This window comes from Lonchura striata, chromosome 1A (genome assembly GCF_050655825.1).
Source record: "Lonchura striata isolate lonStrDom1 chromosome 1A, ASM5065582v1, whole genome shotgun sequence".
NCBI classification, from domain to species: domain Eukaryota; kingdom Metazoa; phylum Chordata; class Aves; order Passeriformes; family Estrildidae; genus Lonchura; species Lonchura striata.
Window position 1 is genome coordinate 14,629,616 of NC_140741.1, and position 13,317 is coordinate 14,642,932.

The 13,317-nt window shown below is 37.2% G+C and overlaps 1 protein-coding gene across 9 annotated transcripts in view; it reads left to right on the top strand.

Moving 5' to 3' along the window:
- CCDC91 (coiled-coil domain containing 91) overlaps positions 1-2,939 on the top strand; it is a 114,906-nt gene extending 111,967 nt beyond the window's left edge. For 7 of the 9 annotated variants that reach the window (XM_021535088.4, XM_021535090.4, XM_021535087.4 and 4 more), the window contains one exon: positions 1,760-2,939. In XM_021535088.4, the coding sequence (XP_021390763.3) occupies positions 1,760-1,879 (120 nt within the window). In that variant the 3' untranslated portion in view covers positions 1,880-2,939. The remainder of the gene's footprint in view (positions 1-1,759) is intronic. The other 2 variants (XR_014951911.1, XR_013339998.2) reach the window with 1 other exon arrangement.
- Positions 2,940-13,317: the final 10,378 nt, after the last annotated feature.

The window sequence follows — 13,317 nt, forward strand, 5'->3', positions numbered from 1 at the left end:
TTCTTTCTTAACATGCAACAGGTGATACTATCTGTCCATTCATTCCCCAAAGAAATATGGATAACAAGCACAAAAAAAAATAAATCTGCAAGCTTCCCAAGCAAAAGATACAAAGGAGGCAAGATACTTTTCAAATCAGAGAAAATGCACCAACACAACAGAGTGGGGATTTTTTTGTTCCATTGTTCCACACTCTTCCAGATACAGCTTCTTTAGAGATTAGTATGCTGTTTCTTCCATTTTCTTGTCAGTAGCAGCTGTTACTTGAATATATCAAGAACAGACTTTTCTGACATTTATTTGAACTAGTTCTGCTTTAAAATCTGTTGTAAATCAGTGGGCTAGGTTCTCATCAGGCTGTGTATGGAGCCTGTGGAGCCTTCCCGTTCTGAGGAGGCTGTGATCTGATCTTAATGGGACACCTGATAAACCCCCACAGCCCTGGGTCTGCTCTGCTCTTGGCTCCGGGCTCTCTGGGCTTTGCTCAGGCTCTTGGGCGTCTGCTCCCTGCTCCCAACAGAGACTTGTTTGTTTTCCCTGCTGCTGGTGGTGGCCTCCCTGGATCGCGATTGGCACTGCTGCCACACGCTGCTGCAAGGCTGGGTATGGAGCCTTAATGCCTGCTTTTGCAGAGAGATGCAAAATTTTGAACAGCTGAAAATTTGCAGAAGTGGAAACACAGGCTGGCCGGGTGGGATGGAGCTCTGAGCAACTTGGTCCAGTGGGAGGTGCCCCTGCCTGTGGCAGGGGGTTAGAACTGGATGATCTTTTAAAGTTCCTTCCAACCCAAACCATCCTGTGATTCTATGCTTCTATTACTTAAAGAGAGTTTTATGATTATGTGGTCTTTAGAAAATACATGTCTTTTCTGCTGGTGACTAGATTTGATACATTCATCTCTGCTGAAACAAATTGCCAAAATATTCTAACTACCCAGTTTTGAATAAATTAGAGGAACTTAAGGAGCAGAAAAGCACAGGGTCATAAAAATGTTTCCCTTTGTGTATTAAATCATAGCGTTGCAACCTTTTCCTGAGTGCATTTTCAAAGTGCGAAACTGTCACTATCCTTGCCTTGCATTCTATGTTGGTATGTTTTTAAAAAGGCTATCTGTTATAAAACAAAACGGGCATTCAAGTGTTAGAGCAATTAACTGGACTGCTGGTTGATAAACAGATCAGTTTTTGTTGAAAGCTGTAATTAAAGCTGTGAGTCTGAAATAAGTAAGTCAGGATACATGTTTTTAAAAACCTTCCATTTTCCATTGCATATGAACTTCTGCACAATAATCTGACAGAAGTGCTGACTTCTTCAAAATTCCATTACTTCCTTTCCCTTTATATGGCATCATTTTTATGCCAAATTAGCCTTGTATCATTACTTTTCAGTCTCATCCTGTGTCATTGTTATATGGGTATTTAGTTGAATTTGGGCTGAGTAAAGGATAGTCAGATTGAAAACATCTCTCAGTTGTGATAATATTTGTTTGATGTCTGAACTTGAATATTCAGCTGGAAGGAATTTTGCAGTGCATTTTATTTATTAATTAATGTTTAAAAAATTCAAATGCTTTTCAGTAAATCATATATACTTCATTGAAAAATTGTTATTAAATTATACACATTGAAATTACTTAGGTTCTTTAGTTGTTGAATTTTTGTTGTTTAATATGGTTGGATTTATGCTGACAAACCCTGATATTTGTTTTCAAGTTTTCTTAAAGTTGATTGATCTTTATTTTTTTCTTTTATTTCAACAGCTTGATGAAATTGTCCGTCAGAGAAATCTGCATAGTTTGGAACTTTTCCTGTCATGTGCACAGAAACAGTTAAATGTTTTATTAAAGGAAGAGCCAACCTCAGCAGAAAACAGAGACTGACATTCTCAGTGCTGATGATGCAGTGTGATTTTTGGAGCTGCAAATCTCCATCTAGCAAATGATGAATATATTCCAATCTTTTTGGATTGTATCATTGAGTCAAAATTGATCTGAAATTCTTGATAGAAATGTTTGTGGATTATGATCTTCTATTTATTTATTTAATTTACTACTATTATCAGATAGCAAATATGAGAGGGGAAAAAATCCTTGGGAATAAAATTGGTTTATTTAGGATTTGTTTTATTTAGGATTTTGCTTTCTTTATATTTTTTAGTAGCCCATGTCAAAAGTTTCCCTATTATGTCTGTTTTAAATTTGACACCATGTGTTAATGTGATTCACCATTATTTTTGATATTTTAAAAAATGGAGACAAACATTTAGTTGATTATAGGTACAAATCCATCTCTATTTCCAAAGTATCTACCCAAGTCCATTGCCTCAGGTGAACCTGAGTAGCTTATTATTTCGTACTGCTTTTGATGTAGAACAGAAGAATCAGTACTGAACCATAAGAGTGTTGTCAGGCATTTCTTAAGTCATTTATAGCCAAATCCAGCTCTAGGAACAGAAAAATTTAAAAACAAAACAGTGCATCTGTTTAGAGTAGTGTAAATAATTGCCATGACCAATGTATAGTATGTATTTTATTTCTGTTTTACAAAGCTAGTTTGATTCCAAAGGTCATTTTCTCATGAAATTACGATTGATGTGACTGACCTGAGTTTCAGGAAGAAGATGTATGTAATTACGTGGAGACTGATACTGCACTGCCTCGGTGGAATTTCGGACAGAATAAGGAGTGCAGCCTATTGACTTTCATGCCCTTTCTAAGTGCATCAAAAGAAGTAGAAAAACTCCCCACTGACATTATTGGACTTTGGATGGCTCATGGGTCTTTCTAGTCTTGCTAACAGCAGATTGAGTGGAATTTCTGTGCCTACACTCTATTGATTGTAGAACTGGGGCCTTAGTTGTAAAAGAGCTCTGAATAAAATAAGGGAAAATAAGTGTTCATACTTAGGTACATAAATAAACTAAGAATGTTCTCTCTTACAGTGAGCTTATGGACATTTTTTAAGTGCGGTTCTTCTTATTTGGAGGTGGCTTGGGTTTTTTTGTTAAGCTGATTTTTTTTTTCATCAGCACTTTTCATAAATTGCTTTCTTATAGTAATAAGGAACACCAAAATGTTGCACATGTATTGGCAGTATGAAATATTTATTGCAGAAAATTAAGGTTTTATTTAAATTTTTGTCTGTCCTTCATTTTTGTAATCAAACCCAAAGGTTTTGTCTTTTACATACACAAAGGTTCACTGAAGAAGTAAACACTGCTGGTTTTACTAGATGATGACCTTACCCTGCAAATTCATTAAAATCCAGTCTTCTATTTGATACTAGGTTGACTGATCAGTTTACATTTTTTTCTGGCTGACAAGAAAATCCTGTAGTGTTAATGAGTTGCCTACTCATTTTCTGTTCCTAAACCAGTAAAATTTTTGTCTCTGTAACTGTACCAAAGACGACATAGATGTCCCCATGGGATTTTTTTAATGTCAAGGTACTGTAAAAGGAAATTGATTGACTAGTGTTTTCTCCCAATGTGTGTTTAATTGTGGAAATGTGGTATGAGCAGATTCCTAAATGAACTTCTTGATTCTGTTCTAGGCCTGTACATCCAAGTGTTCACCTTCAAAGCCAGAGCCTGTTTATCAGCCTTTTCCTAATAAAGAGATTTGTATTCTGACTTGCAACACTAGGTAAAAGCACTCTTTGAAGAAGCTTATGTTGGAGTCAGTAAGATTTCACTGGCACCTGTGCTGTATCTTTCCCATTAGATCATGTGTTATTTAATTTCAGCTCTTGAATATTGTGATGGTCACACAGAACTGTATGTATTTTTTTCTTACCTTCGATTTTTATCTTCCTCTCTATCCTGCAAGCAAAATTACAGACTAGACCACAGACATGCAAGACCAGATTGAGAGCTGGGGTTGCATTCAAAACTCCAAGTCTCAGAGAGGAAATTTACTTATACAGCAAAACCAGACCTATTCAGTAGATGAGCTTTACAGCATACAATAACCACCTTGTCCATACCTCATCCAAAGCTTTAAAGCTTGGGGATATTTCTCATTATTTCTATCTAACCATAAGAGAGTGCAGTTTGTGGAAATTTGAGAGAAGGGAATCAGAATCACAGAATGGCCTGGATTGGAAGAGACCTTAAAGATCATCCCGTTCCAATCCCTTGCCATGGGCAAGGACACCTTCCACTATCCCAGATTGCCCCAAGCCCTGCCCAGTCTGGCCTTGGACACTTCCAGGGATGGGGCAACCACAGCTTCTCTGAAGCAACCTGTGCCAGGGCCTCACCACCCTCACAGAGAATCATTCTTTCCTAATATCCAATCTGAACCTGCTCTCTTTCAGTTTAAAGCCAGGGACAAGTTTTCAAATCCACTCTGTCTCCTAGATGACATCAAAGTTTTAAAAAAATTCTTTTTTTATTCCTACATACAGACTGGAGAATGACATAAAAGAGAAAATACCATGTTGTATGTCTGTGGAGTAGAATTTTATCTGCCTCTAAGGCCTGGCGGGTAGTATTAAATATTGGCAAGACTACTGAGAGGAACAAGAAACCCTGGAACTAATCCTCAGAATAAAAATGCAAGAACTAGAACATCAACAAAGCTCATATAATAAGCATTTTATCTCTATGGTCATATACTTCATATTAGAAATAAACCATAAATCTTGTTATATAAAGACCTGGGTTGGACAGCGTGTATTAGAAGTGACTTAAAAAGCAGGACAACACTTGATCCAGTGTTTGGAATGCTGTCTTTCCTTGGTGTTAGTCTTTTTTAACACTTTTACTCCATGGTCTAGGACTGAGTTCTAGACCTTGTGATTTGTGTGATTTGCAGCCAATAGTTTACACAAAGTTAATGCTGAACATTGGGGCATCATACAGTCTTAACACATTTATGTTATATTTCTGTAGATTTCTGTTGTCTCTTTATCTTCTTCCACTACAGGATTCTAGATTGGCTCTGAGACCATGTGTATGCAAGTCATACACAAGAGGGAATAATGGGCAACATTTTTTGTATACTGTCAATATTTAAGATATGGGAATATTTGATTTTTTGCCTTGCTGTAAGAATCTCATTGACAAATTACCCTTAATTCCTTGAAGCATTGAATTCCTTCACTTCCATCATTAGATGGCAGAACAAAGAAGAAGCAGTAGTCATTCCAGAGGCTGAGATCCCTTTAGTATTTTGAATTTTTTGTGCATCTTTACATTGGCTTCTGATCAGAAGTGTGTCATATTCTGCCAGCTCAGTAAATGATGAGGTTAATTCCCGACTGTCTGAAATCATCCATGCAGATATGACCTTAGAGAGCCAATTCCTTTTCACATCAATACTCCCTTACAACACTCGAGACCCTGCTCTTCCTCTCTTTCCTGTGCCCACGTTTGAGCTTACAGATTTTTCTCCACCCCTTTGATGAAGGGAATATGTGTAAGATTTTTGTCTTATTTCCTGGAAGGACATAGCCACCAAAATAAATTGTTTATCAGAGGGACTTATATAATTCATGCTCATTTTCAGATCACATACAGTGTCATTGCAGTTATCAAATGGACTTAGTTTAGGTATAGTAAGCTCCATTGCAGGAGCGACATAATGTGTGGGTGAGATTGGTTTAAATTTTTTTTACATGGACATCCTGAATACTGTATAGAAAGATTTTATAACATCTCTGGCATTTTTTTTTTTTCATCAATGGTCCATAAATGTGCCAAAGAAACACTGGAAAACACTTTTTACATGGTTACAATTCATGCCTTGCATTCAATTTAATGTTCTTGTGGGAATTGACAAAAAAAAATGTTTTCTATGCTCTGTCCAAGAATATTGTTCTTCTGAGGCTTCAAGAAGATTTATCTGCTACCATTGTTTTCATTGTTTATTAATTTTAAAGCCCACATAAAGCTAATAGTCCTGCTGTTGAATTAGAGTCATATTTGAACAGTAGAACATCACAGAAAAACCACCCGAGTTGCACTATCAAGTTTTGTGTTTGCTAAGTTGCTCAGGTTTTGTATTTGTTTCACTATTCAGTGATACATCATTCTTGTGATAATAATTATAGCTATTATCCTATGATAGTAGCAATAATAGCTACAATATTTATCTATGTATTAAATGCTGTGTAATTGTAACCATTTTAATATGCATCAAAGATTCACATTTGCTTATATTGCCTATGATTCCTCACATTTCAGACTTACACAACCAACATTTTTTAGATGCTTTCCATTGTCTGGAATGAATAATACAATGTGCAGACTATTATTGAATAAACACTCAAACTATTCTTTTTTTCAGATGAAAATTTTAAACAGTGTAGCAGTGAACAGTAGTGAAACAATGAGATGTTTATTAATACACATATCCTAAAAATATGATTCCCAACAAAATGCTAGAAATTTATCTTTATTCAGATTTGATAATGAATCTGTATTAATAGGTATAGAACACTATCAGAAGTCAAATCATTGGCATTTGTTCTCTTTCTTCATGTTAAAATATTTTGTCTTCTCTCAAAAGCCAAAGCAAATGGCATTCTTTTTCCAGCAATGGTCCATTGATGGTCATCAAATGCCTCTCTGCATTTCAAAATAAACTTCTCCTAACTGACCCCCTCTGCACAATGCTGTAGGATGTCAGAGTCCAGGACATCCCTCTGGCTGCCCTGGCTGTCTCAAGACCCTGGCAGGGGTCTCAGAGACCCTGGCATGAAGTCAAAAACATCACTGGCTTCGATTTTAGCCTGTGGAAAAAGCTGACAATTTTGTATGAGGAATTACAAGCCACACGGGTTTGAGTAGTGTGATATTTGAATTAATATAGGGTGGAAAAGTAGAAATTTGGGGTTTTTAGAATATAATTCAGGGAGTCAAGATGGAGGAATTTGGGCATGTCCTAGCCTTCATTTCCTTCTTCTTGTCCTCCATGTCTTGGTGTGGTGGTGACACTTCTCTATTAGTTTAAGGTAGAGATTCACAGTCTAACATAGGTGATGGGAATTGGGCAAGCAATTGTAAACATACTACACGTAGTTTTGAGTATCTAATGTGGGAGCCACCTGAGGCTCGAAGCAGATGGCCATGGCCTCCTTGCTAGCCAGAGCTCAACAGGTCAGAGAGAGAATGTTTAGATAAGAAAAAATAAACAACCTTGAAAGTGCAATCGGGCACATTCCAGGCTCCTTCTTTGGCTGCAACAGGCTAAGGGAACGAGGACTCCTTACAATCTCTGGGTCACCCTGACCATCTGAATCCTGAGACATTGACAGTAGGAGGCTCTTTAACCCAGAGAGAAACAGAACTGTTTTTGCTTAATGAGCTTAGAAAGATATTCCAGTTCTTGTACTACTGCCAAATTAGGGCATTGGTTAAGTGTTCACATCAATGTTGCTGCATAAATTTTCCACAAGATGGTTGGTCATGGTGATACATGGTCAGTCTCTATTTTTGCGGCAATAATTTTAGATATTCCATTACTTGAACATCCGAGTCTTTTATTACGATCATAGATTACATATTTAGAACATAATTGGGAAGCACTGGCTCCCAGGAAATCAGCAGAAATTCTGCTGGTTTTTTATTTATGGCTCAAAATATCTTCCACATTTCTTGCAATTGTGACCAAAATGAATATAATTAATACAGTTCTGTCTTTGTATGGTTCTACAAATATACCAAGAAATAGCGAGCAGATTTTGTGATCAGTTCTTTGAAGAAAATGTCAGGAGTTTTTCTGTTGGTGGTGTTGGCTGAAGATGTTGGTGAGGGGATAACTATTGTTATTACTACACTGCCGCTAAGAAGTTCTCCTAGAATAATATGACATGAGAATTTGTACTTCAAAATTACATCCAAAACTCCTAAATAAAACAAAAATAATTTAAATTAAATCAATTTTTAAAATGGAAGTTTATGCTTTTTAAAACTTAGGAGCATTGCAAGGTTGATGCTCAAATACATTAGTCTGACAAATGTCAGTGTTTCCTGAGCATCCTGAGCAGAACGTTTTAGGAGCTTCTATGAAGCTTGCTGGGGGTACCACTGAATCAGGATGATGAACATATTCTTGCTTGATTGCCACACTAATATTTAAAAACAAAGTTTTATGCACAATGGAGAAGTTTTTATGTGTCTGCCAAATAAAATGGAAGAGGATCCAGATGTTGTGTCATAAGATAATGTATCATCTAATCATCTTCTTGGGAATCAGAGATGTGTTTGCTTCTCAGATTAAATAACTTTTCATTCACACAGATTGGAACAAAATTCCTGTAAGCTCCAGACAGCAAGTGCAGCAGGTCTACAAAGGACTGATGGTTTCACAGGAATGACAAGACTACTCAGAAGAATACAGATTATCACAAGCAGGGTGAGCATCAAGTTGCACTTAATTTGGCTATATCAATATGTAATATAAATGTCATAGTCACAATGTGCAGATTTTCAACACGATTTTTCTTCAACAAATTTTTCAAAGAACAGGTGAGTTGAAGGCAAGGATGACACAGTCATTCTCCACAACATCTAAGAAATGTTCAAAAGGATGATTGATTGATTGATTGATTGATTGACTGATTGTATGTTGGGACCAAATGTTGATATTTATTTTGAATTATAAGCATCCAGAATTTCATGCTGGTTTTTACTGAGGACTCATACATATAACTCAGTTGTCTGTAGCAATTACATGTTTTGATCAAATTTTTCCTCTTGGTTAAACTACTAAGTGTATTAAAGTCTTTTATATCCCTTGTATAGTCTTGGTATTATGCAAAATTTAATCATGACCATCTCCAGGACAAAGCTTAGAAATGTCAGTTAACAACTTTAAAATAAAGGTTTTCTATGTATAGCAAGAGTTGATCCACACTTCATAGACTGTTTTTGAGCTCCATGAAATGAACAAATTTTTCCTTTAAAGAAGGCAAAACTGGAGTGCCAACTGGTTTGGTTTTATTAATCAAGAAAGCCTGTTGGTCAGTCGTGTTTCTCACATTGCTCTGAAAAGACTACATGCTGTTATGAAAGCACCCAGAAATTGACCAGAACACATGTGTTTGCTGACTTTGCAAGTCAAAGTTTGCTAGTGGATTTTACTCATGCTGTTAAATAACAAGGCCAAGATTTTGCTCATTGTTTCTAGATAATGTTTTGCCTTCTTCACAATGGAGCTTTGAAGGAAAGTCAGCTATACCACCCTCAGAAAGGACTCTCTGATGAAAACCACTGAAAAATATTACAGCCTAGAGTCCATCTGGAAACATGATGCTTCCATCTTCAAAGACACAATTCTTTCAACTTCTCTAGCCAAATCTCTCATTGTACTCCAAATTCGCAGGGGAAACTCCCCCACTTTACATAGGTTATCATGTGCTGAGTCTTGGACGGAAATGTTTTAGCACAGCGAGGATACATGTGGTACTCAGCAGTGCTTCCTGAGATGCTGTGCTACTGTCTTGGCCTTTTAATGTTGATTATTCTGTAGCTACTTCTTCTGCATCATCTTAAACTCACTTCATATACTATACTGAAAGAAACCATGGAAAGCTTTTGAATTTTCTGTTCTTTTTTATAAGTGAAAATTTCTGATACATCTTTGCATAGAGAAAGAGGAGGTTGCCACTACTGCGAGACTTTTGTCATTCTTCTAGTGACAGGTGGATCTTACTGCACATCTTCAAACACAAGTCCTTTGTCCTTACTGCTTAAAATTGGCTGATGGGACAGAATACTTCCTCTTCAATTTAGGAATTTGGGTTTTTTTGCAGAAATAGTATCACATATCATTCAATATTAGGTTCAGATTTGGTAGCAATGTGGTCTATTAGTGGAGTTCTTTTGACAGATTTGAGGAATTGCCCACTTTCTACCCTTGTGTTTTCCTCTCATTAAATGGCCCAATATATACATGCTTGACAATGCTAGAAAATTCTAGTCAAACATTATTATCAAATATGCCAAGATCTTCACGTATTTTTTAAAAGTCACAGAGTGGCTTTAATAATTTTAATAATAAATAATCATGTTTTTTATTGTGCTTTGTAGTTTTAAACTCCTTAACATTCAAGCTTTCCACTGGAAATGCAAGTGCTAGAAGGTCTTTTTTCCCCTTTATGAGATCTGAGATGTCCAGGATTGCAAGATGTATGGTATTGAAGAAAATATCAAATATTATAAATTCTGTGATAAAATCATCAGGGGAGTAGTCATGGCTGGAATGTGTCTCTCCTAAAGGAAGCTGTCACACTTCTGTCCTGCTTCTCCTGTCCTTCATTTATTATAACTTCACTTGGCCCTCAGTCTGAGGGCTTGGGGCTAATTTTCACAGTGGCTTTCCACTAACAACATCTTAATTTCAGATCCTACAGTTTTCTGGTACAAATGAGACAACATAAGCATTGTGCTACTCTGTCAAGTTGTTCTATATCATATAACCTCAAAACTCTAGGCAAACATTTTTTTACTAAGATTATGCAGAAGAAAATGTCAAAAATGTCACTGCTGTAGGATACACTAGAAAACAGAGGGACTTATCTTTACATAAAAAAATGTCCAACTGCCTCCGCTGCAGTTCCCAGAGCAGTAGCCTCTGTGTTTGGAGTGTGGAGTCCTCATTAGTACCTGTTAATGGTCAGCCACAAATGTGAATAAAATCATGCAGACCCTGAATTAATCAGTACCATATTACTTAACTAATTCCATACAAAGCTGGCAGGGTGCTAGGCAGCTTGGATGCAGATAAAGCAAAAACATAGGAAATCCATGTGTCAGATTTCTGTCAATGTCGGTCCTGTTTAAGGGAAGGTTTCTTCACATTAGAAATTCCAAGTCTTACCTTATTCCAGTACACAATAAAACAAGATAAAATGTGCAGAGATTTGATGGTCAAAACATACATTTGCAGGATCTATGACTTAAATCTCAGCAATTGTATTTCAAATATGATTGCCAATGAATAGAAGGAAAGCTTGGTACTTTTACTGAGGAAAAGTAGTAATCCTTCTCCCTGTTGGTTACCCTAGGGATATCTAAACTAAGGTTAAAAACAAAGAGCATAAATAAAAGTGTCTAATCACAGGTTCTCAGCAGACATATGCAGAAATTTTCAAAGCTTATTGTGTCCTCATAAAATTCATTAAGGCAAAGACAATGCAATGGACTTTGCCCATTAGAGCACACAGAGCATGCAATTCACACCCTGAATTGACTGGAAAAGTAGAAAATTACTGTTTCTCATTGTACAAATCAGTACCAAAAGGCAACTTGTGTCTTTCAATGGAAAAAAGGGAAAAATTATGAAAAAAGAATTATCCATCAGCAGGGTAAGAAGATTTAATTTAGTACTGTAAGTAAATAATTACTTAATACTGAACTAAGACCGAGTTAATAATGTGAAATATGAATATTATTTTTTCCAATGTTGCAATATTTGACATGTAAGATAATGGAAAACACAAATAAATGGCCATGCTGGAAAGTCATTCTTCTTGTCCTTTGAAGTAGGTCTGCTGCCATGCATTTCTCAAGGACAGCAGCGCTACAAGGAGCAAAAGGAAGGTGGAGCAAATGGCTCATCATCATTAGCTTAGAGGAAAATCAAAAAACAACTAGGTACACTTGCTCAGGATAATCAGGGTTTTATTTTTCCCTGGGAAAGATGTTTTCACCACTTCCAGATCAGACCATGGATTACTGTGATAATTCTGAGCCATGTAGATTCTACTTGTTTATGAGCTTCTCTCATTTCAAAGTGAACTCGGTATCTGAGAGTTATCTGTCAAGCACAGAAAAAAAATATTGCAAAAAGTGATTTTGAGTTATCAGCATATAGGAGCTATCAACTTTCAGGGCTGTGGTAGTGGAATTTTGAAGCTTATGTTTAAGAAACTGTTTAAAATAATTGCAATGGTTTGTTCCTTTTCACCCCTGTTCATTTTTCCTAATAGCCTCTCCCCAAAGTTGTTTCCTACCTGTTTTCCTGCCTTTCCCCCTGTCAGTCCTGGGGTATACCTCCCTTATTTCCAGACCCTTTCCTGTCTATCTTCCAAATCCTGCCCCTGCAGCTTGTCTGTCATTATTTGCTACACCCATTTATCTAGACGCTTCCCTGTCAGTTATGATATAGTCTGTCACTCATTGTCATATTGAGTATGCACTCTCCCCTTCCCCTTCCCTACTGGTTTTATGTTTACACATATCCACACCATACTCCTCCTATCTAGCCCTTGATTTGTTGTTAAGCTGCCCCACTCCCGGGCATTGAGGCAGAACAGGAATGAAAGAACTCCAGTTCAGAAGGCTAGATGATGTGAACACTCACTACTTTATTTCAAATACATCGCTCTTATAGAGAGCATCGTGCAGACTAATTTCATTGGTCTTAAAGTAAAAACATCGCTCACCACTGGTGTGCAGTCAATGATGCACAGTGGCAGAACATATCTATAAACAATGTGAACAACAAGAGAGACAGAGAATTATTTACATTCCTTTAAATTTCCTACGAGAATAGCAGTCCTCCCTTAAAAGCCGCTATTTTTCTCTACTTTGTGCCCTTTGCCTTTACTTCGAGTCGTTACACTGTGTCACCCTGCGCTGCTGCCTTCCTGCATGGGGAAGAATAAAGATTGCTTGGAGATGCAAGCAAGGGTCCTTCCTTCTTTCTTTGTCTTGATCCTTCGATGTAGGCCCACTCTTATCAGCTGCTTCCGTCAGTAAGGAACCACAGCTGATGGCCAAACCCCCACCTCTGCCAGCCAGTGCCAGAGGCAGGGAGCGGCCGCTCGTGATGCGCGCTGAGGGGAAAGCAGGGGCTCGCTAGCAGCCTGCGCCACCCCCTTCTCCTGCGACCAAGTCACGGCGTCACAGGGCTACTTTAAAATGTTTATTTTCCTAAAGAAAGTAGTATCAAACATTAAAGAGAAATTAAGAGCATCCGAGGAAAATTTGCCTAAACATAAGGACTGTCCAAGGCAAAAAAAAATGGCACAGGCAAAAACTGCACTAAGCATGAAATTAAAATAACAAGGCTACACATTTATAACCAAAATAAGAAACATGCTGCTAGTCTTTGAAAAGCAACAAATAAATAAGATCTTACTAATTTGCAGTTCTACAAACTCTCCTCAATCTTTTCAGCAACATGCAGAGGCGTAGATAGTGAATTCACCTGCAGAAGTTACAGCTGATTCGAAACAAAAAGTGAACTTCTAGATGCTGGAACCTGGAGCTATATAATAACAAAATAATAAAATATTACAATACATACTGTACTGGGTACTGGTCTCAAGGTTTTGGTGAAGGGGAACTGCAGAAACTGCCTTGTGC